This window comes from Oncorhynchus nerka, linkage group LG7, assembly GCF_034236695.1.
Source record: "Oncorhynchus nerka isolate Pitt River linkage group LG7, Oner_Uvic_2.0, whole genome shotgun sequence".
Taxonomy (NCBI): domain Eukaryota; kingdom Metazoa; phylum Chordata; class Actinopteri; order Salmoniformes; family Salmonidae; genus Oncorhynchus; species Oncorhynchus nerka.
The window spans coordinates 60,378,765-60,402,956 of NC_088402.1; the positions used below are offsets into that span (position 1 = coordinate 60,378,765).

Here is a 24,192-nt window from a genome sequence, read left to right on the forward strand (position 1 = left end):
CACACTTATCCCGAGGGTCGTTCTCCTGTTGGAAGATGAACCTTGGCCCCCAGTCTGAGGTCCTGATCTCTCTGGAGCAGGTTTTCATCAAGGATCTTCCTGTACTTTAATCCGTTCAGCTTTCACTCGATCTTAACTAGTCTCCCAGTCCCTGCAGCTGAAAAACATCCCCACAGCATGCCGCTGCCACCACCATGCTTCACCTTAGGGATGGTGCCAGGTTTCCTCTAGATGTGACATTTGGCATTCAGGCCAAAGAGTTCAATCTTGGTTTCATCAGACCAGATAATCTTGTTTCTCATGGTCTGAGAGTCTTTAGGTGCCTTTTGGCAAACTCCAAGCAGGCTGTCATGTGCCTTTTTACTGAGGAGTGGCTTCCGTCTGGCCACTCTACCATAAAGGCCTGATTGGTGGAATGCTGCAGAGATGATTGTTCATCTGGAAGGTTCTCCCATCTCCACAGAGGAACTCTGGTGCTCTGTCAGAGTGATCATTGGGTTCTTAGTCACCTCCCTGACCAAGAAAACCATCGTGTTAGTGAGAGTCTCATCTTTCAATAGAAGGGTCATAATAGTTTGTAGGCCAATTTTGTGAGAAGACCAATTTTCGGGATGTCACATGGTCTGACAAACATCGCTCTAGCTCTGCCACCTTTCACCACAGATGCGGAAGTGTGACATCGGTGGATGTGGTGGATTGAGACGCATCCAATGATCTCTCAGATCTCTCTTAAACTGACATATTTTTATGTGACTTTTGAATGACTACCTAATCTCTGTACTCCACACATACAATTTTCTGTAAGGAATTTCAAACAGATTCAACCACAAAGACCATGGAGGTATTAAAATGCCTTGCAAAGACGGGACCTATTGGTAGATAAAATACATTTTAAATAGCAGACATTGAATATCCCTTTGAGCCGGGTGAAGATATTAATTACACAACATTGTAATTATTTCACAATACTAACCCATATGACAGATCGAAAAGAAGGAAGCCTGTACATAATAAAACAATTCCAATACATGCATCCTGTTTGCAATAAGGCACTAACGTAAAACTGCAGTAAAAAATAATTTAACTTTATGTCCCGAATACATGTTTGGGGCAAATCCAACACAACACATCACTGAGTACCACTCTTCATATTTTCAAGCATGGTGGTGGGTGCATCATGTTATGTGTATGCTTGTCATCGGCAAGGAACAGGGTGTTTTTTGGATGAAAAAAAAAAAGAATAGAGCTAAGCACAGGCAAAATCCTAGAGGATCTGTATGCTTTCCAAAAAACTCTGGTAGACAAATTCATCTTTCAGGAGGACAATAACCTAAAACACAAGGCAAAATATACACAGGTGTTGCTTACCAAGATGACATTGAATGTTCCTGAGTGGCCTAGTTACAGTTTTGACTTAAATCGGCTTGAAAGCTGTGGCAAGACTTGAAAATGTCCCCCATCCCTCCCATCTTTGTATCCTACATAATAAAATGTACTTTCAACTGTTTTCAATTGAAAATCCAGATGACAACAACTGCTGTGGGTGTCGCTTCAGGCAACTTAGTTAGTACCTTGCCCTACAATACAATATAGGGGAAACGTAATATTCCGTTCTAGATTAGAACTCACATGATAGGCTCTGCTCTATATCAGCTGCTGTCAGGACAGTTAGAAGGAGGTACACCATTGCAGTGGGTGTTTTTTTTGTCAAAAACAGGTTTGTCTGTAAAACATCTAACTTCATTTGACTACATCAATTTAATTTTCTATTGTTGCTGCTACACATGGAGGCTCATCTTGTGTTTCCTCTTTGGCTCAAATACCTTTTTTTATGAATGAAATACATTTAATGAGAGTCAAGGGACCGGGGATAAACAGACTGATTTTCTTGAGAAAAGAGCAGAACTAGCTCATTAAAGGTGAGTTCTATCTGCTAGTGCACGGGCTCCATCTGCTGGGAACTCAGCAATGTGTGTATGTGTGTGTGTACCTGTTTCTGCTCCTCCCCCAGGCTGTCCCACATGGAGGCCACGATCTTGGACACATCCCCGAAGGTGGCATTGGGGTTGGAGCCCTTGATGGCCGCCTGGGTGTCCCTGAAGAAGAGGGCGTAGGCTGACACGGGCTTCGATGGCTCGTTGGGGTCCTTTTTCTTCTTCTTCTTCTGCGGTTTGGGCTTGGGCTTCGTCATCTCCGAGGAGGGCCGCTTCTCCCCTATCTGGAAGGGCGAGAGGAAAGGAGAACGGGGGGGGGGGAGGGGGCAGAGAGAGGATTGTAAGCAACGACTGACATAAAAGTGCTGATCTCAATAAAAACGGTTTATAGTGGTTCCGCCTATTCTACTTCCATGGTTAGTCATCCTAAAATGATAACAGATAACTGTGGAAGCTGAGATGTAAGATGGTACCTTAATATGTTGTTTTCTAGGCAAATGGTAGGTAAGGGGCCTGTCATTGTAAAAGCCCTGTATCGAAAGAAACAGTACTTGAACCAATCTTCTCACAATGGTATCCCCAACAAGACAGTGGAAAGACAGGTCAGATATTTCTTTGTAGGGAAAATCTTCGACAAGGAAGGAGAGCAACACTGTCGTATTAATCACAAATACGACATCGATGGAACAGGACTGATCGGTCGGTACCCTTCACAAACACAAAGAACAGATTAGAGAAGGAGGGTTCTGAGAAACCAAGAGCTCCTTCTTCTGAGAAGAGAAAGAAAACAAATCAGTTACTGAGAACGAGGGTGAATGGCGGCTGACATTTATGGACACCCTCACCTGAGTCTATCTACCTCCCCAGAGTACGGTTACATTTTAGGACACAACCTGAGGTAGAGAGACTGGGCAGAGTGCCATGGTCTGAAGGAGAGAGGAGGACACTAGGTAGAACCTTATCACAACTAAATGCGGTTTTATACTACTCATTCACACTATATGCTTGACTCTGCATTTGTTTGAAATGTTTTCGTTTCTGGGTGAGGAGAGAGGATAAATGAGTCAATTGAAAGCTTGGGATGGTTAGGTGGCCATGATATGAGTGCCAGATGAGAATATCAAAAGGATTTGAGCAGACAAATTTCAAACTGCAGCTCTAAATAGTCATTTGCAGGATAAGTAAGACGACATGACACCTTCTTGTAAGAGCTAACCGCTTGTTTCATTAGGAATAATCATAAACAGCCATCATAATATATTTTCCACAGTAAAGTACAGCTTTAGCCTATATTTGACATTGAAGTCTATCAAATGTTTATGAATACATTAGTCACCTGGCACATAAATCTTCGAAGAAGTCAAATCCAGGTCAATTTAGCCTCGGTTTGATTCTTTATGGAAATTTCATTCCTCCTGATGTGAGTAGAGCCCATCAACCATTTGAGGAGAGGGAGAAAAACATAAAGTGGAGTGAGGCTGTAGCTAATGGAGGATGGAAAGGAGAAGTGACTGCAGCTTGATGTGCCATTAAGAGTCCTGGTAACCATAAAGAAAAATAATCACATTTGATAGCCTACATAATTACCAAATATATAATGATCATCTATGATTGTGTGGATTGAAAGATGCATGCATTCTTAATGTGAGGCTGAACCCATGACTCAAGTGACCATTTTAAGGGCTTTTTTCAGGTAGCATAATCACCGTCATATAAGACTATACAATCTATTTATCTCCAAATGTCATGTTTATGTTACCATTGTGTTATATTTGACAAAATACAACTACTTTGAAAATGTTCTGTGAAAAAAAACATTGATCCATACTGCTCTAGTATTAACAGGCAATCAGGGACACAAACCATGTGAACTAATTCTGAATGATCACTTGACTAGCAACTATCAAACGGCAACTCTAGGATGTTGAAAGCATTCCCATTTCATACAATCATCATTCCTTTTAACTGCGCTTTCTAAACAGAAATGATTGCCTTTGAAATGGCATTGTTTAACAAACCATTTGAAACAATATCTTCCACACACAGCATGAAATTAGCTAATCAGAATCGGAGACTCGCAAACGCTTTGGGTATAAAAAAGGGTCACTTGAATATAACTTTGGATGTGATGTGGATGCGGAAATTAATGAAGATACCCCATTCAAAGTGAAAATGCACTCATGCCTGTTCTCTCTCTCTCTCTCTCTCTCTCTCTGGTTCGGATAGTATACATTTTTTTCTCCGTGAGTGTGTGGTTTCATAAAAATAAAAAAAATCTTCCACTTTTATGCAATTAGGCAAAAAAAAAAGCTTTGAAATGACATCTGTTCCCCTCTGCCTTTGATGTAAAAGCCGAATAAATTGGAGTAGAGCTAATGAAATGACAAACTGAAAAGCAAAATAATCTCCAGGAAAAATCATTTATACTTATAAATGGCAAAGCACAGCAACCCGTCAGAGAGAGAGAAAAAAAGGAAATTCTCTCATTGCACCATTTTCTCTCTGTATACAGTATGATAGTTGGCTACACTAGACAGAGAAGAAACAAAATGTCAATGGAACATCGACTCAGATGGAATAGAATACTGAGGAAATGGAACGGATGAGTATCATTTGTAAAGCTGGGTAGCCTATACGTTCAAGTGTCAATGCCGTTGTACAGTAAAAGCAGCTTACTGATGGCATAAAAGCAAGATGGTCGTTCAAATGAACTGAACCTGCAGTTATAATATGTGCAGTCTTGTTCACAGATCAAAATAGAAATGGCCACTCCCCAACCACTACACCACACAGTCACAGACTGCTGATTGCACTATACTATAAACATATAACAAAATTGTATATACATGGTAAATAGATTTTCAGTTCGCAAGTCTAGGCCTGGATTTGAAAGTGTCAGCTCTAGGCCCATACAATTGCTGTTGTCAGAAATGTGGAGAGGAAGAGAGGGGAAGAGGACGATGGGGAAGGGGGGAGGGGTTGCTGTAATTCTGCATGGACAGCACTGTGCAGAGAAGATGAGATTAGATTTGACAGCCTGATACCTGCGTCACTCTCAAAACTGGAGAGAGGGGGGAGGGAGAGAGAGAGGGAGTGGTTGTTTAATCAGAGGACCCAGCACATACGTATATTTACACATCAAATGAAAAGCAAAATGGAACCCAGAAAGGGTAAGGTTATCTCTAAAACGTCTCCCAAGGGCTGTGTATCGATTTCAAATGGGTGAGAATGTGTACAGTGCCTTCAGAAAGTACATATTCATACCCCTGGACTTATTCCACATATTTGTTGTGTTACAGTCTGACTTCAAAATTGATAAAAAAAACATTTTATTTCTCACACAATACCCAACAATGTAAATGTATTGAAAATGAAATACATAAATATCTAATTTCAATAAGTATTCACACCTCTGAGTCAATACTTTGTAGAAGAACCTTTGGCAGCGATTACAGCTGTGAGTCTTTCCGGGTAAGTCTCTAAGTGATTTCCACACCTGGATTTTGCAACTTTTACACATTAATCTTTTCCAAATTCTTCAAGCTCTGTCCAATTGGTTGTTGATCATTGCCATAGGTCTTGCCATAGATTCCAAGTAGATTTATGTCAAAACTGTAACTCGGCCACTCAGGAACATTCACTGTCTTCTTGGTAAGCAAGTCCAGCGTAAATTTAGCCTTGAGTTTTAGGTTATTATCCTGCTGAAAGGTGAATTCATCTCCCTGTGTCTGGTGGAAAGCAGACTGAACCAGGTTTTCATCTAGACTTTTGCCTGTGCTTAGCTGCTTTCCAATTATTTGTTATCCTGAAAAACTCCCTGGGCCTTAACAATTACAAGCACACCCATAACATGATGCAGCCACCACTATGCTTGAAAATATGGAGAGTGGTACTCAGTAATGTGTTGTATTGGATTTGCCCCAAACCTATTCAGGACAAAACGTTCATTGCTTGCCACATTTCTTAGTAGTATTACTTTAGTGCCTTGTTGCAAACAGGATGCATGTTTTGCTATATGTTATCACTGTGTCAACTAGTTTATTATTGTGGAGTAACTACAATATTGTTGAACCATCCTCAGTTTTCTACTATCACAGCTATTAAATTCTGTCACTGTTTTAAAGTCAAATCAAATCAAATGTTATTTGTCACATGTGCCGAATACAACAGGTACAGTGAAATGCTTACTTACAAGCCCTTAACCAACAATGCAGTTATAAGAAAATACTTTTAAAAAAGTAAGAGATAAGAAAAAATAATAATTAAAGAACAGCAGTAAATAAAAATATATACAGGGGGTACCGGTTCAAAGTCAATGTGTCAATGTGCGGGGGGACCGGTGTCGAGGTAATTGAGGTAATTATGTACACGCAGGTAGGGTTATTAAAGTGGCTTTGAAATAGTCTGGGTAGCCATTTGACTAGCTGTTCAGGAGTCTTATGGCTTGGGGATAGAAGCTGTTTAGAAGACTCTTGGACCTAGACTTGGAGCTCCGGTACTGCTTGCCGTGCGGTAGCAGAGAGAACAGTTTATGACTAGGGTGTCTAATTTTTAGGGCCTTCCTCTGACACCGCCTGGTATAGAGGTCCTGGATGGCAGGAAGCTTGGCCCCAGTGATGTACTGGGCCGTACACACTACCCTCTGTAGTGCCTTGCGGTCGGGGGCCGAGCAGTTGCCATACCAGGCAGTGATGCAACCTGTCAGGATGCTCTCGATGGTACAGCTGTAAAACCTTTTGAGGATCTGAGAACCCATGCCAAATCGTTTCAGTTTCCTGAGGGGAATAGGTTTTGAAGAACCCTCTTTGCGACTGTCTTGATGTGCTTGGACCATGTTAGTTTGTTGGTGATGTGGACGCCAACGAACTTGAAGCTCTCAACCTGCTCCAGTACAGCCCCGTCGATGAGAATGGGGGCGTGCTCGGTCCTCCTTTTCCTGTAGTCCACAATCATCTCCTTTGTCTTTATCACGTTGAGAGAGAGGTTGTTGTCATTACACCACAGGTCTATGACCTCCTCCCTATAGGCTGTCTCATTGTTGTCAGTGATCAGGCCTACCACTGTTGTGTCATCAGCAAACTTAATGATGGTGTTGGAGTAGTGCCTGGCTGTGCAGTCATGAGTGAATAGGGAGAATAGGAGGGGACTGAGCATGCACCCATGAGGGGCCCCCGTGTTGAGGATCAGCGTGGCGGATGTGTTGTTACTAACCCTTAAAATCTGGAGGCTGCCTGTCAGGAAGTCCAGGATCCAGTTGCAGAGGAAGGTGTTTAGTCCCAGCGTTCTTAGTGATGAGCTTTGAGGGCACTGTGGTGTTGAATGCTGAGCTGTCGTTAATGAATAGCATTCTCACATAAGTGTTCCTTTTGTCCAGGTGGGAAAGGGCAGTGTGGAGTGCAATATAGATTGCATCATCTATGGAGCTGATGCGGTATGCAAATTGGAGTGGGTCTCGTGTTTCTGGGATAATGGTGTTGATGTTAGCCATGACCAACCTTTCAAAGTATTTCATGGCTACAGACGGGGAGTGCTATGGTTCGGTAGTCATTTAGGAAGGTTACCTTAGTGTTCTTGGGCACAGGGACTATGGTGGTCTGCATGTTGGTATTACAGATTCAGACAGGGAGAGGTTGAAAATGTCAGTGAAGACACTTGCCAGCTGGTCATCTCATGCTCGGAGTACACATCCTGGTAATCCTTCTGTTGACCTGTTTAAAGGTCTTACTCATATTGGCTGCAGAGAGCGTGAGCAAACAGTCATCTGGACTAGCTGATGCTCTCATGCATGTTTCAGTGTTACTTGCATCGAAACAAGCGTAGAAGTTACGTAGCTCATCTGGTAGACTCATGTCTCTGGGCAGCTCTCGGTTGTGCTTTCCTTTGTAGTCTGTAATAGTTTGCAAGCCCTGTTTACAAGCTCAATTCCAACGAGCGTCGAAGCCGGTGTAGTACGATTCAATCTTAGTCCTGTATTAACGCTTTGACTGTTTGATGGTTCTTCGGAGGGCATAGCGGGATTTCTTATAAGCTTCCTGGTTAGAGTCCCACTCCTTGAAAGCGGCAACTCTAGCCTTTAGCTTGGTGTGAATGTTGCCTGTAATCCATGGCTTCTGGTTGGGGTATGTACGTACAGTCACTGTGGGGACAACGTCCTCGATGCACTATTGATAAAGCCAGCAACTGATGTGGTGTACTCCTCAATGCCATCAGAAGAATCCTGGAACATGTTCCAGTCTGTGCTAGCAAAGCCGTCCTGTAGTTTAGCATCTGCTTCATCTGACCACTTTTTTATAGACAGAGTCACTAGTGCTTCCTGCTTTAATTTTTGCTTGTAAGCAAGAATCAGGAGGATAGAATTATGGTCAGATTTTCCAAATGGAGGGCGAGAGACAGCTTTGTATACGTCTCCGTGTGTGGAGTAAAGGTGGTCTAGAATTTGTTCCCATCTGGTTGCACATTTAACATGCTGATAGAAATTCTGTAAAACTGATTTAGGTTTCCCTGCATTAAAGCCACCGGCCACCAGGAGTGTTTGCCTCTGGATGAGCGTTTTCCTGTTTTCTTATGGAGGAATACAGCTCATTGAGTGCGGTTTTAGTGCCAAGTTCGCTCTGTGGTGGTATGTTGACAGCTACGGAAAATACAGATGAAAACTCTCTAGGTAGATAGTGTGGTCTACAGCTTATCATGAGATACTCTTCCTCGGGCGAGCAAAACTTTGAGACTTCCTTAGATATCATGCACCAGCTGTTGTTTACATAAATGCATAGGCCCCCGTCCGTGTCTTACCAGAGGCTGCTGTTCTGTTTTGCTGATAGAGTGTATAACCCGCTAGCCGTATGTTCTTAATGTCGTCGTTCAGCCACGACTCGGTGAAACATAAGATATTACAGTTTTTAATGTCCCGTTGGTATGATATACAGGCTTTCAGTTCATCCCATTTTTTTCACAGCGATTGAACGTTAGCTAGCAGAATGGAAGGCATGGGCAGATTAGCCACTTGTCGCCTGATCCTCGCAAGGCACCCTGATCTTTTGCCTCGAAATCTCTGTTTCCTTCTCCGGCGAATCACGGGGATCGGGGCCTGGTCGGGTGTCTGCAGTATATCACTTGCGTCCGACTCATTGAAAAAGAACTCCTCGTCCAATTTGAGGTGAGTAATCCCAGTTCTGATGTCCAGAAGCTCTTTTCGGTCATAAGAGACGGTAGCAGCAACAATATGTACAAAACAAGTTCTGAACAATACGAAAAACTAACAAAATAGGATGATTGGTTGCAAGCCGATAAGACGACAGCCTTACCCTCCAGCTCCATCACCTCATGGTAAAATCCCTGAGCGGTTTCCTTCCTTTCCGGCAACTGAGTTAAGAAGGACACCTGTAGCTTTGTAGTGACTGGGTGCATTGATACACCATCCAAAGTGTAATTAAGAATTTCACCATGCATAAAGGGATATTCAATGTCAGTTTTTTTACCTATCTACCAATAGATGCCCTTCTTTGCAAGGCATTGGAAAACCTCTCTGGTCTCTGTGGTTGAATCTGTGTTTGAAATTCACTGTTCGACTGAGGGACCTTACAAATAATTGTATGTGTGGGCTACAGAGATGAGGTAATAATTCAAATATCATGCTAAACACTATTATTGCACACAGAGTGAGTCCATGCAACTTATTATGTGACTTGTTAAGCACATTTTTACTCCTGAACTTATTTAAGCTTGCCATAACAAAGGGGTTGAATACTTATTGACTCAAGACAATTCAGCTTTTCATTTTTAATGAATTTGTTATAAAAATATTAAAACATAATTCCACTTTGATTTGAGGGGGTATTGTATGTAGGCCAGTGACAAACAAGTCTACATTTGATTACTTTTTAACTCTGTAACACAACAAAATGTGGAAAATGTCAAGGGGTGTGAATACTTTCTGAATGCACTTTACCTGTCATGGGTTTGGTGGATGCCAGGAGAATGCTACCTGCCTGAATGGATAGTTCCAACTGTAAAGTTTGGTGGATGAGGAATAATGGTCTGGTGCTGTTTTCATGGTCTAGGCTCCTTAGTTCCAGTGAAGGGAAATCTTAACGCTACAACATACAATGACATTATAGAGGATTCTGCGTTTCCAACTTTGTGGCAACAGTTTGGGGAAGACCCTATCCTGTTTCAGCATGACAATGCCCCAGTGCATAAAATAAGGTCAATACATAAATGGTGTGGAAGAACTTGACTGGCCTGCACAGGGCCCTGACCTAAACCCCATCGAACACCTTTGGGATGAATTGGAACGCCGACTGCAAGCCAGGCTTAATCTTTCAACATCAGTGCCCGACCTCACTAATGCTCTTGTGGCTGAATGTAAGCAAGTCCCCGCAGCAATGTTCCAACATCTAGTGGAAAGCCTTCCCAGAAGAGTGGAGGCTCTTATAGCAGCAAAGGGTGGACCAAATCCATATTTTTGCCCATGATTTTGGAATGAGCTCTTCGACAAGCAGGTGTCCACATACTTTTGGCTTCAATGTATTTCGTAAGAAGATACTTTCGAGAGCTGTATTTTTGTATTTGTATTTTTAAAATACCTTTCTACATCATTTTTTTATGTGGTTCACCATTGTGTGGCCCCCTTTCACCCGGCATTGGTATCAGAATTCTGATGGCACTATGGTGTGATAAGAGCGTCTGCTAAATGAACTAAACCTAAATGTGTAAGTAAGAATAGACAATTACAAAGCATGCTAAATATTATTCTAATGAGCTCAGCCCCGAAACAAGGTTTTGTCTAGAAGGGATACAGCTTTTGTCAAAATCAAATTTTCGTAGCAGGTTTAAGAGAACTAGGTCACGCTGTACGTCATCTAGACATGACCCTGAAACGAGGACAATAATAATACTTGTGCTTTGCAGTTAATTCTGGTATGTTCATTTTCACATATACATTTACTGTACATTTTGGTAATTTAGCAGACACTCTTATCCAGAACAACATATCACAGCCATATCAAGTCAAACATTTCTGTAACCATTACTGAGAATGTTGTTGCTGTTCGGGCCGGCTACTTGCAAATGCATTTCTGTATTTTAAAATACAAAATACATGTATTTTGATTAAATACATTTCAAAATACAAGTATTGTGTAGTTTATTTTGATACATTGATCTTTATGGTATTTTGTAATTGTAGTTTGCCATTTTATTTTCAAATGTTTGTCCATCCCTGGTTATTGTACCCCCTTAGCTCCCTGGACAATGGACTCTTCCAACAACTGACTTTTATGCTTAATGCAGCTGTTGTCTATAAGCCTTTGCAGGTTTAGAAAAAGCAACATGGGCATGGCTTGAACTGTGGTGACTGGTTATTGGTTTTTCCTGGTTATAGATTGGCAGAGTTTTTCCTAGTCAAGTCACATGGTCATAGCCCTACCTATACCAACAAGAGACTGACGTTTATGCTTTAACTATATACCACACACATCTGGAAACTCATGTCATACTGTTCCTCTGTAAGTAAGTCTGACTGAACGTCATGACCCTGAGTATATCCAGGCATATGTGCAGAGAACCACACAAATCAAAAGGAAATACTGTTCAGACCAAACAATTATGAAGAGGAAGTGTAAATGTATGTGGCACATGATATTTAAGACATGATTATATTGGTTGGAAATTCATATTATAGCCCAGGCTCTTTGGCTCAGGAAATTGCAACCAAGGCAGGCATTCGGCAACAGAAAACCTCAGAACTCTTGATGATTTATGGAAAAGATATTGACATCGTATTCCCTCAAACATACAGCATACAGACAAAACTTGCACACCAGACATGACATCTACCAATAACCTCCATTTAAAAGGATAACAGATTAGGTTGATATGAACTAAACCTACAAAATATGAATGATGGGTCGTGTGTGGCTCTGTTCAAATCCCGTTGTGGCACTGATATAAAAAAGTCTGCTCTCAATGTAAGTCTCTATGGATAAAAGCATCTGCTAAATGGCATATATATACACATGGTTGGGTACATTACTTTCTAAATGTTACCTGTCCCAAATTGTAAACAGTAACTGCACTTTTGATTACTCAAACTCAGAAATGTAATTGGATTACTTTCAGTTAGTTTTGGATTACTTTCCCCTCAAGAGGCATTAGAAGACAAAAAGGATCCATCAAATGCATTTGGTGTGTAACAGACTCGCTCAGGTGGAACAAACTTAAACTTCCGCCTTTTTTTCAATGCTGAATTGAATGTCATTGAGAACACAGAAAGGTAACACAATGTATTTTTTTCCCACATACATAATTTCTGAATCTAAAAGTAATCTAAGGAGTAATCCTCTAGTTTAACAAAAAAAAATATATTTGTAATCTGATTACAATATTTTTGCTGGTATTACATGTAACCAAGGATGGAAATGAAGATGGCCCGCTAGCCTGAGGCTAGAACTTTTCTAGTAAAAAATGTTCTCAACTAGCCTGATGGCTAGTGCCCAAAATCCTTAAATTCCATTCCTGCATGTAACTGATTACATTGCAACCAAGGCAGGCATCTCGCAATGTAAAACCTCAGAATTCTTGATGATTTCTGGAAAAGATACTGACATTGTTTTTTACATTTAATCAGTTACTCCCAAACCCTGTATATATAATTATATTATGTACAATGGCACTACTGTCAACCCTAAAGGAGAAATTTTTAAAAGCCTTTGCCCAGCGGTGGACCTAACTAAGCACAAATTGCTGAGCCCTCGTATTTGATAATGTGGTGAAAACAGTCCTAAGTGAAAACTAATTACATTAACACTTTGCTAACGAGCTGTTGGAGAGGCCCCTGGAGGTCGGCTCTTCATAAAGAGTGGCAAAGCATCTGCCACGCACTTCCTGACTCTGCTCACGTTCTAATTGGCCCCAGTGGGTTTCTGTACACAACCGTGTTATTTAGAGGTGGGGGAATTAAATGCTCATTTTCAAACCAGGTAGGCCTACAGTGGATCTGGAAAGTATTCAGACCCCTTGACTTTTTCCTTATTTTGTTACGTTACAGCCTTATTCTAAAATGGATTTAATGACCTTTTTCCCTCATCAATCTACACACAATACCCCATAATGACAAAGTGAAAATAGTTTTTTATAAATGTTAGCAAATGTATTAAAAATTAAAAACAGAAATAACTTATTTACATTAGTATTCAGACCCTTTGCTATGAGACTCGAAATTGAACTCAGGTGCATCCTGTTTCCATTAATCATCCTTGAGATGTTTCTACAACTTGATTGGAGTCCAGCTGTGGTAAATTCATTTAATTGGACATGATTTGGAAAGGCACACACCTGTCTGCAGGGATGTTTTTCAGCGGCAGGGACTGGGAGACTAGAAAAGATGAACGGAGCAAAGTACAGAGAGATCCTTCCAACAGGACAACGACCCTAAGCACACAGCCAAGACAACTTCGGGACAAGTCTCTGAATGTCCTTGAGTGGCCCAGCCAGAGCCCGGACTTGAACCCGATCAAACATCTCTGGAGAGACCTGAAAACAGCATTGAGTCCCAAAAAGTTAAAAAAAAACCTGAGTCGATTTGGATGATATTTTCTTTGTTTTCTATCTGACATGGCACTCTGAATGGGGCTTTGCAGACCGAGAAGCAATACAAGAAGATAAAACTATTACTCAAACATGAACTATTAATCAAACGCTGCTGGGTTATTTCCATAGCAATAGCCCGATGGAAAAATGTGGACCCTTTAATGGCCATTTGCTATGTTTCTCTGTAAACATCAGACCAGCAGGAGAGATGGCCGGCAACAGAATGTCAAGCAACAGAGGCATCACAGGGCCACAACCTATTGATATCAATCAAACTTTCATTTTCTATTGGAAAAAGAAAGGAAAAACACTCCAGAGCAATATTCTGCTGCATATTGACATGGCATATCTGCCTTAACACTTTAAAGGCACAATATGTCATTTCACCAGCCTGCCCCTGCCACTTTGTTTGGCAAATAGAGGAGTGGGGTTAGGTAACTACTCTTACAGTACCACTGTAACTACCCTTCAATTCAAATGTAGCTACTCTTAACTACACTCCATGAAATCAACATGAAGCTATGCATTGTGGTGTCAAGACTCAAATTACTTTAAAAACATAAATAAACAATGGCATACTACAACTATACATTTCAGGTTATGACAGGGTGGGGCCAGCTGTACTAAGCCAGTGTTTCCCCTGGGATATTTTTCATCAGTGGTGGCAAAGTTAGCGGGGGGAGTAGGGTGGTTATCCAACCAATTTTTTTTATGTCCTACTCTTGGCCGCAGAGACAATATGTTGTTATTCTAAAGCAAATTGCCTGCAATTCTACACAATTTGCCATGGCTTAGGTCGTGCTCTTATGCTATCTCAGTGACTCAAAATATTATAACAAAATCAATGGTGGCCCCATGCCATGCCATTTTTAAAATTAATATAGGGGAAACACTGATTAAACTCATAATGCATTTAAAAGGTTAGATGTCTATAAGTTCATAAAGGGACGCATATTTTTTAGTGAACCATACGTTCCGATAACAATGCAAACGATGAGGTCTCCCGGTATCCCTAATCAACTTGGCTTGGCTTATGGCTGTATAGGAGCTAACTGCTTGCTTCTACCTGCTGCTGTAGAAAGCCTAGCTGACTTGAGCTGCTGGCGTACCCATTAATTCTAGTCAGGGGTTATTTTCCAACTTCTTTCCGCTCCTGCGAAGAGCATAAGTGAGCTTAGTCAAAACTATAATCTCCTCCATGTGCACACCTTATGCAACATGCTCTGACAGTACGACTCATTCCTCTTTCTCCTCTGCACCCCTCAACGAGATGGTACAGAGATGGTGTGTAAACATAACAAATTACTAATTGTCAGGATGGGGAGGGCTGTTGTTGGCGCAACAGGCTTTGTTTGGCTGTGCACTGTCTCATACGAAAAAGACTAGATGGAAAATGTGTGTCAAATTCACTTGTAGCACAGCACCATTTATTTGGATCCCCTTCAAACACGATTTAAAGAAAGGGAAAAGGAAGACATGAAAATGAGCAACGCTCCGGGTTCAAGGCCTATCATTCTCTATAAACTTGACTTATGCTTTGAAATAACATTCAATCAATTCCACAACAGAAATAACAGTCAAGTAAATTGTGTAGGCCCTATTGTGTTCACGCCCCAAAGGACGACACGCGAGACAATGTAAATGAAGAAATGGTCATGCACTGAATGTGTTATGAAGTCGTCGTTATGAAGCCCTTTCAAATAAAGTGTTACTGGGTGTACAGTAGTCCTACAGTATGTATGCTACACCCTCTCTTGCTTGTAGGCCTACAGCAGCTGTGTTGAGCGAGCGCTACTGCTGGCGAAAGCAGGTAGTAGGCCCTAATCCTGCCAACAGACTGTCTAACCCTAACCACAGTCGCTCCCTGGGTGAGAGTGATGGCTTCCCCGTGCGCGGGGCCGCGGCTGCTATTGTAGAATCACAGAGCGTTTAATTTAAACAAATGACTATAATAATGGCTTGTTGTGTGCTGGGCTTAATTAGCATTTCAAAGGAAATGGCAAGCCCCTTTTAAGTGGGCTGTGTGTCCCACTGTCTATGTGTACTGTAAGCAGGTTCCCCTCTTCAGACTAGCATGGAAAAGCAACATGTTTAGTCTGTGTAGTCTGTCAGTGCCCTTTCTACTCACTCTCTGGGGTGCGTATCAATTTGGTAAATCGCTTCCCTCCCTCTGCTCTTACTTGCTGGATACTGGTGTTATAATTGTACTAGGTTTATGTTAGTTATACTAAATAGTGAGTATGCTTCTCCCTTTTGTGCTTCTTCTCTCCATGATAAAATCTTACTTTAGAGTACTTTACTGTACTGGAACTAATATGTACTGCAACATGAAAATGTATAACTATTTTCATCAGGATAAAAAGTGGTTCTCCAAATTCAATTGTTTACTCAATTATAACATACTCATAATCTCAGAAAGTCAGCTCATGCAATGTTACAAAAACTCTACAACCATGCTGTTTTAAATATTCATTCGTCTTAACAGTCGCCTAAGGTTATTTGAATTAGCAGCATGAATATTCATGGCTGCAATGAATGCTCATTTGTTTTTGATGTTTAATCCTTCAACACACTTCTTCATTTCTTTACTCTCATCCATGCACAAGCATCCAAAAGCAAAGCTTTACTTCTATTAAACACTGAATCATAGTGCCCTGACTATTATTGAGTTCCTGTGAAAGCGAAACAAGATGTCATATATGTTCCAGTTGAAGGCAACAGTGCAGGCAGGTCATATTAGATGTGTCTCAGGCCTGCCCAGACTGTCTGGAATGGGACTTCATTGCTAACTTCACTTCAAACAGCAGAAATCGTCCATTTTTAGCCCCACATGTAATCATTATTATTCATCCCGAGGTTATGCTGTTTGAATATGACCATTCATGTTTCTAAGATCAGATACTGATTTGTACAATATGTGACTGGCTCATTCTGACCTTGTTCAACATTTGATTCGCCTTCCATGTACTATGATTCTGTCAATAACTGCAGCCATCGATACACTTTTTGTGTTGCTGCTTTTAAAATGGTTGTGTTGTTTTTCCTCGCTGTCTATGCCCCGGTCTAAAGGCCAAGTGATGCAATACACATTTCCTTTAACAGATTAAATTAAGATAACATTCAGTGAGTCTGACTAAAATGTATGCCGAAAACACACACAAACAGCCACAGACAGTTTCAAAACGAACACTTTGTGTAGATCTAAAACGGGTTATAAAGAACATCTAGAAGTACCAGTAAAACACCCCACATGATTAAAGTGATAGTTCATCCAAATGTAAGAATTGTTTATTGGTCCCTTACCCTGAACGGAGTCTATGGACAAGGAGACAGTATTCCATACTTGGGCATGTCATTTAAAACATGTGACATTGAGTACATTGACTTCCATTTAAACACATTTTCTAATAAGGATGAACTATCCCTTCCGTGTGTTATTATTGGATAGCAGCATAGTCAACTATTTTTTATATTGATAAAGCAAGTATGGCCTTCAACAGTCTGAAAATAACATTGGCTTTGCATCACAACAGTAATGCCAACTAGACACTATTCATAGTCTAACAATAACCCACATTTAAAGTATTTAGACAACAGAGATTCCTGAATACGGGCAGCCTGTGGTCTAATGACAGATGCACCCTGCCAAAAATAGTTACGTAGCTCCACATGTTTAACTAGATTGAACAAATCCCCTAATTCGAATAATGTGAGTTCTACATTAACTTGCAGATTATACTGAGTTTTTGTGGCGGTGGGCAGTTCGCCAAACCACCCTCATTATGCTTGTAAGGAGACGTCGGCTGGCGTTCAGTTTTAATATTTAAACGTCCCGGCGTCCCCCTTGGCACTGTGCCTGTCCCCATCCTCGACACATTGCCGCCTGCCGGAGAATTCCCTCCTCTTCTTCTTGCAAACATAAGCCAGACGATCCAGGCTCGGGATCTGGTGGCCAGTCAAACATGACGCCCCCCACAGTAGCACACTGAGGAGAAAGCAACGTTGACAGTGATAGGGATTCTCCATGCAGGCATAATGAGATCTCCATCAAGCTTAGAAATGAAGTATTGTTCAATGTCCCATTCAAACTTTGTGTTCGTCTGCCCTTAGACAACAGAGTTTTTTGGGCAGGGGGGTCAGAACGTTTCTTGAACATCACACTTGTGTAAACACCTTACATCCTCCTATAACACTATCCAGCTAGCAAATACCTATCGGACCACTGATGGCTATGAGGCAGTACACCACTGTAAGCTGATATTGGACCCATGTCGATAGACTTTACTCTATAAGTAGTGTCGGCTACTGCCGTCTGACCACTGGAAAGCACATCAGCCAAATTAGTAGTGGGCCGCTGAATTTACCGATAACAAGCCACCGTAAACTTCTAATTAAGGATAACATATCCGAACCATTCCAGCATGTTTTGGAAACTTATTTTGCTAGCTGTTTAAACGTGTGGTATGTCATTATTGTAATTAGCAACAAAGGCAGAGTTTGTTGTCAGCTACTACATACAAATGCATTGTAGAAAGGCAGGCTAAGATTCAAAGTCTCAGATGAAACATACAGTAGCTTGACGAAAATAGGAATTTAATTTAACTATCATAAAAAATACTACTTTCATATCCAAGTCAAAAGCTACATATCGTATCAACATTTAGTTGCTTCAGCCCATTTTCCCCCATCTCCTGCAGATCATCCTGTGAATTAGCAGCTAATTATTTAGCCTTCTGAGCAGTCAGAATGAACTGAGAGAGAGGAGCCTGTCAAAGATGAGATGAATTAATAGGAAAAAAATGTGAGGTTTCTAAACGAGTGGAAGGGTATTATCATGTACTCCACCAGTGACCAGAGATTTGGGATATTTGTGCCACTGCTCTCAGTAATAAAACAAATCAATTTGAGACATCTATGACAAGAAATTAACAAGTGGGCTTATATGACTATGTCTATTTCTAACATGATGTTGATGCTCATGGTCAGATCAACTGCTGACAATACTGTAATGCCTTAAATCTGGGATGTTAAACTCATTCCACGGGTTCAGTTTTTTTTGTGTCTGTTTTTTTTTTCCACCTTTCAATTACGCCCTAGACAACCAGGCGAGGGGAGTTCCTCACTAATTAGTGACCTTAATTCACCAATTAAGTACAAGGGAGGAGCGAAAACCCGCAGACCATGGGCCCTCTGTGGAATGAGTATGACACATGTGCCTTTAAAGGGATAGTTCAGCAAACGTACATATTTAAAAAATAGTGGCTAGTTTAACAAAAGCAAAATAATTGCAGTCACTCCTTGTCCTAAAGACTGCTTTCAAGGTAAGACAACACATATTAAGAGTATGTCATTTCCCTGAACTATCTCTTTAAAACTGTTTGCGATGTGAGACCATGAGGTGCATGGAGAATCCTAAAGCAGAGAGAAGTTTCCTGAGCTTTAGCCTTAGGCTAAATGTTGTACTCAAACCAGCAACATCATCCCCAGAGATGAGCCATGTCTATTGCTCCAGCTGAGCTTGTAGTTCTGTATTTGTAAAGGAGTTTACATACCCTGTAGGATATTTATCATTGCTGATATGAACTGTATGCTTGAGGCATTGCTGTTGAATCAACTCATTTTATTTTCGGTTACAGTACAGCTACAATGAAAGAAAACACTTGACACTGAATTATAATGTTTCAATTTAATAATAATAATGATCAGCATATGCCTTCATCGAATACTAAGGAAACCTTTATGTTTTGCATTATCCCACGTTGCAAAAACCGCACTTTCTGCCTTTTTCGACACAGTATGTTCCTAAAACACAAATACCGTGCTGTGGCTATGACAAAAATATGAATTTCATCTGTCAATTATGCCTTTATTGGCATGAAATTAAGGTTCATTGACATCATAGGAAAAACGTCAAATGAAACATCCTCATCTTCAATTCCTTTAAGATATTTCATGCTATACGTTTCCATGCCTCTGCCTGAGAAATAAGCTCCTCTTGTCCCCAGAGATAATAAATGAATTACATTTTTTTCCTTATCGGTTATCTTTTTTTCCCAGAGTAAGCTATTACTTGCTCAGGTTGCTAGGCAACAGGAAATATTAATAGTCACTATTATTAGCCAGGCTCCAGTAGAGTAGTACTAAAATGAGGAAGTGGAAAACATGAATGTGTTACATAAATCTTTGGACTGTTCACGGTGTGTGCAAGTCTCTGTTTGTGCAGTGATTTATGGCTATGACGATTCATTTATGAGAAAAGGGGGTGTGAAATAAGAAAATGGAACATTACCCTGAAGGACTACTTGAAAATAAATTATAGCAAAGGTGAAACAAAAGCTGTTAATAAACCAGGACTCTCTTTCTCAAATGTTATTGGCCTAATACACCAGGTAGGAAAGGGAGCAGCTTTCTCCCATACGTAAATGTCTATGTTTGTGCGCGTAGGCACATACGCATGGCATGCACATGAACACGCACCCGTGCATGCCTCATTCCAATTGTGTCAATTAATGCGGTCTTTGCTATGACAAATAGTAGCTCGAGCATTTTCTGACCACTGGCAAATGTATAACTAAAGAAATAAACGCAAAAAAAACACAATACGTAGCCTACTATATATCACTATTACCACCCATATTCAGCTCACTGGTATGTTCAACACAGTGACTTAAGCCCAGTCTGCCACACACATAAAATGTACAACATATGCACTTTGATTCCAAAATCACATAAAACCTGATTAACCAAGGATAAATGCCACGGATGCTCACATTAAACCATGAATATTTATAACCCAAAAGTTATATTTGTGTCAGATGAAAGTATATAAAACTGAATTATTCACACGCAGGTCCTCCATAATTCATCTCGTTCGATTTCGTGATTAAAAAACTTGAATGTGTACGCCAGGGGTGTTTGCATGTTCAGTGTGAACCATGTTTAACACGTGAAATAGACGCTTACTGGCGTTGGAATGGAGGTCCTCGGCATCCTTATGAAGGAGAAAAGTAGCTGACAAGGGAGAACCCTTTCTCCTCCAAGACCCCCTTTTTCCGCCTTGTCTATTAGAGAGTGAATGAAAATGTGCACCGCACAGCTCGTTGCTCTCTTTCTGTGTTCACTTTGAGCGAATCAAATCTTTTTGAGTTTGACGATTTGAATAGACGTGAAGGAGTTTGTCGCAAAGGTCTGGGAGTTAAAAAGCATCATGTGTAAAGCAAAATTGTTGCATGTGTCTGCTGGGGTCTCTGTAAGCTTTAGTTCCACACTCTGTAATAGGCCTGTTAGACGGCTGCTAATTGAAACGAGCGTGTTTCCCTGTTCTAAAACCAGAACATGTCCCTTATGAAGCCACACTGAAAATATGTGGCAATTAACAAAACATTGAATTGAATCCTACTCTGCATTGGCAAACAAATACTGGTTATACCTTCATACCAACCCTAACAACAGTCCAACGACGACAAAACAACCAATTCAATTATCATACATGCTCATAAACAAGTCGTGCAATGCATTATAACTGCATCCTAATGTGTTATACCTGCAGGCTTTAAGAAAAGTGGTAGCAAACGTTCCATGACGATATACATAAACCAACCTGCAGCTCTGGATGAGTGAGGAGGAGGAAGAGGAAGAGACAGAAGAGGAGAAAGACTGTAACTGGTGAATCTTACCGAGTGCATGTTATGCCCCGAGAGAAGATGGCTATCTTGGCTCAGCATGTTGGACATCATGAGGGCTGCGGGCAGCTCCGGGTAGGAGTAGGGGTTGAGCAGGCCGTTGTGGGGCAGCGAGTGAAAGGTGTAGCCTGACTCGGGGTCCATAAGGTGCAGCAGAGAAGGATCAGCGTGGTTGGGGGGCGTAATGGGGGGGATCTCGTAGTCTTCATCCCCTCCTCCTCCACTGTTGCTTCCTCGGCCCTGACTGGAATAGTTCTGAGAGGGGAGACAAGGTGATGGGATTAGTTTCAAGTTCAAGGTTCACATTTTCAGTTTATTTTCCATTAGTGATGAACACATTGGAAACCTTGCTAACTCGAGTTCTTACGGTAAAAGGAGTGATATTTTTTTTAATTTTACAAGGCAAGTCAGTTAAGAACAAATTCTTATTTTCAATGACGGCCTAGGAACAGTGGGTTAAACTGCCTGTTCAGGGGCAAAACGACAGATTGGTACCTTGTCAGCTCGGGGTTTGAACTTGCAACCTTCCAGTTACAAGTCCACCGCTCTAACCACTAGGCTACCCTGCCGCCCCATATGGTGAGACTGTAGAGCATAGGAGTTGAGATAATGAAATAAAAAATAACAGCAAATGCCATCGTTCATGATGCCACAAATTACAGTCATCTATTAGGAGATTAAACTACCATGAATTCACCTGAAACCACAACTGCACATGCTTCTCTAGGTAGGAAGACATGAATATACAAATCCTACTTTAACATCCAATACTAATGTGCTCACTCGGCTTTTGAAATCAATCCTAGAGCATGTTATAATGCAGAATGATGTAAAGCTCTCTCTGACTAGGGGGCCTCAGTGTCAGTCCAGAAAGCAGGAGCATGTACAAACAAAGAAATCTGTTTGTGATGATGAAAATAATTTACTTCAATGTCTTTTGAAGATTAATGGCTTATTAATCAAGAAGCCAAACAAATCTTTACTCGTGGAGCCCTGGCAACAAACACCAGGGTTGCGGTCAATTACTTTAACTCTTTGAATGAAAGATCCTCACATTGACTAACATTTCTCTATGTTCTGATTAATAATGGGATTTCAATCAAATTCCTGAACTGAATTTGGTGGAGATGGGAGTTAACTAAATCCCCCTGACAGTCTTGACGTCATGAGTTTTGTATCTAAGGTGACTAAATACCTCTTCTCTCCCTCTATCAGAACAAGGTGAAAAACGTTCTCATGATTCTGCATATGTAAATCAGGTGGTAGAGGAGGAAGCCTCACTGTGGTATCTTCAAGGGCCATCTTGACATAATATTATGCTGAGAAATATGGTTTTGCACTCTCAAAAGCACACTGAGGGTATTCACCAGGGAATGAAAAGCAATTTTGTCAGAGGCAATCTGATGCTGACTCCCTTTATAATGACTGGGGAAAATTAATCATCACAAATGGTATTCCAGTGTCAGCCATTCAAGAGCTTTTTAATAGAATTTTTATGATTCATGTCTCGGGGTACACATCAAGCAGTCCGTTCTGCAACATTTCAGAAATCAATTCAATATCATCTTCGTGTAGGCCGTCACCTCGCCTGCCAGAGCAGCCATTTATCTTGCAAACAAATACTTTTAGCAAACAAATGGAAAGAAATACTGAGGAAAATAAAGCATGGTCCAACAGGCTGTGTTGGTGCATGGAACCAAGATAAAAGGCTGGGTTTTTTTCTTGATGTTTTCATGATATACACTTTACATGTGTACGGGCTGATAAAACAATACTACAATTACTATTGTATTCAGCTCGTATTCTCACAAAACAGGTTAATGACAACCCATATTTATTTTCTACTTTGTCCATCGAAATTGCACTTCTCAAAACACTTTCAAGGACAGTGCTACTATAGTTTTGTCTAATGAGCGAGATAAATATCGCATATTATTGTAATATATAAGGATTTCTTGAAAAAAAGGCAAATATGTCCACTTAGCAAGTATTTTCAAGTATGTCATTTGGGAACACCATAATTAGACTACTGCAGAAAGTCCTATGAATTTATCTGGCTCTAATCAGTCCTATTATTCTCTGAATGAACCTACCAATGGTATTGAAGGGATACTTTATGGGACTCTGTGTGGTTTGTCATAACTTGGCTATACAGTAATATGAGGTAGTTTACTGTGCATTTGAACATGTGCACAACAATGAAAGAACAGCTGTTATTAAGACACGTTATGACATCAAGTATCAATTAGATACTTGTATCTAGGATACATTTATTGACTGTTACACTATACACTAACAAAAGTATGTGGACACCGCTTCTAATTAGTGGAATCGGCTATTTCAGCCACACCCGTAAAATTGAGTAAACAGCCATGCAATCTCCAAAGACAAACATTGGCAGTAGAATGACCTTACTGAAGAGCTCAGTGACTTTCAACGTGGCACCGTCATAGGATGCCACCTTTCCAACAAGTCAGTTCGTCAAATTCCTGCCCTGCTAGAGCTGCCCCGGTCAACTGTAAGTGCTGTTATTGTGAAGTGGAAACGTCTCGGAGTAACAACGGCATGTAGAGTGTAAAAATTGTCTGTCCTCGGTTGAAACACTCACTATCGACTTCCAAACTGCCTCTGGAAGCAACGTCAGCACAAACACTGTCATCGGAAGCTTCATGAAATGGGTTTCCATGGCCGAGCAGCCGCACACAAGGCTAAGATCACCATGCACAATGCCAAGCATCGGCTTGAGTGGTGTAAAGCTCGCCGTAATTGAATGGAATTTATTTTGAGTAACAGACATATACAACAAAATGTACAACGTAGAACCAGAGGATATCACTTGAAAGTATTCATTAAAATGCTTGTTTTTCCAAAGTGGTCCTCGATGGTGAAAACAATAACACATATAATGACAAAAGGCAAGACAAAATTACAAACAACCATAAATACATTAATTTATATTGACATCCTAAAAAGTGCCACTATTCACTGCA

The 24,192-nt window shown here is 40.8% G+C and overlaps 1 protein-coding gene across 2 annotated transcripts in view; it reads right to left on the reverse strand.

Moving 5' to 3' along the window:
* Positions 1-24,192, reverse strand: part of LOC115132102 (thymocyte selection-associated high mobility group box protein TOX-like) — a 121,160-nt gene that overhangs the window by 9,834 nt on the left and 87,134 nt on the right. For both annotated transcript variants that reach the window (XM_029664356.2, XM_029664357.2), the window contains 2 exons: positions 21,197-21,457; positions 1,991-2,218 (listed from right to left, as the gene is read on the reverse strand). In XM_029664356.2, coding sequence (XP_029520216.1) covers positions 1,991-2,218; positions 21,197-21,457 — 489 coding nt within the window. The remainder of the gene's footprint in view (positions 1-1,990; positions 2,219-21,196; positions 21,458-24,192) is intronic.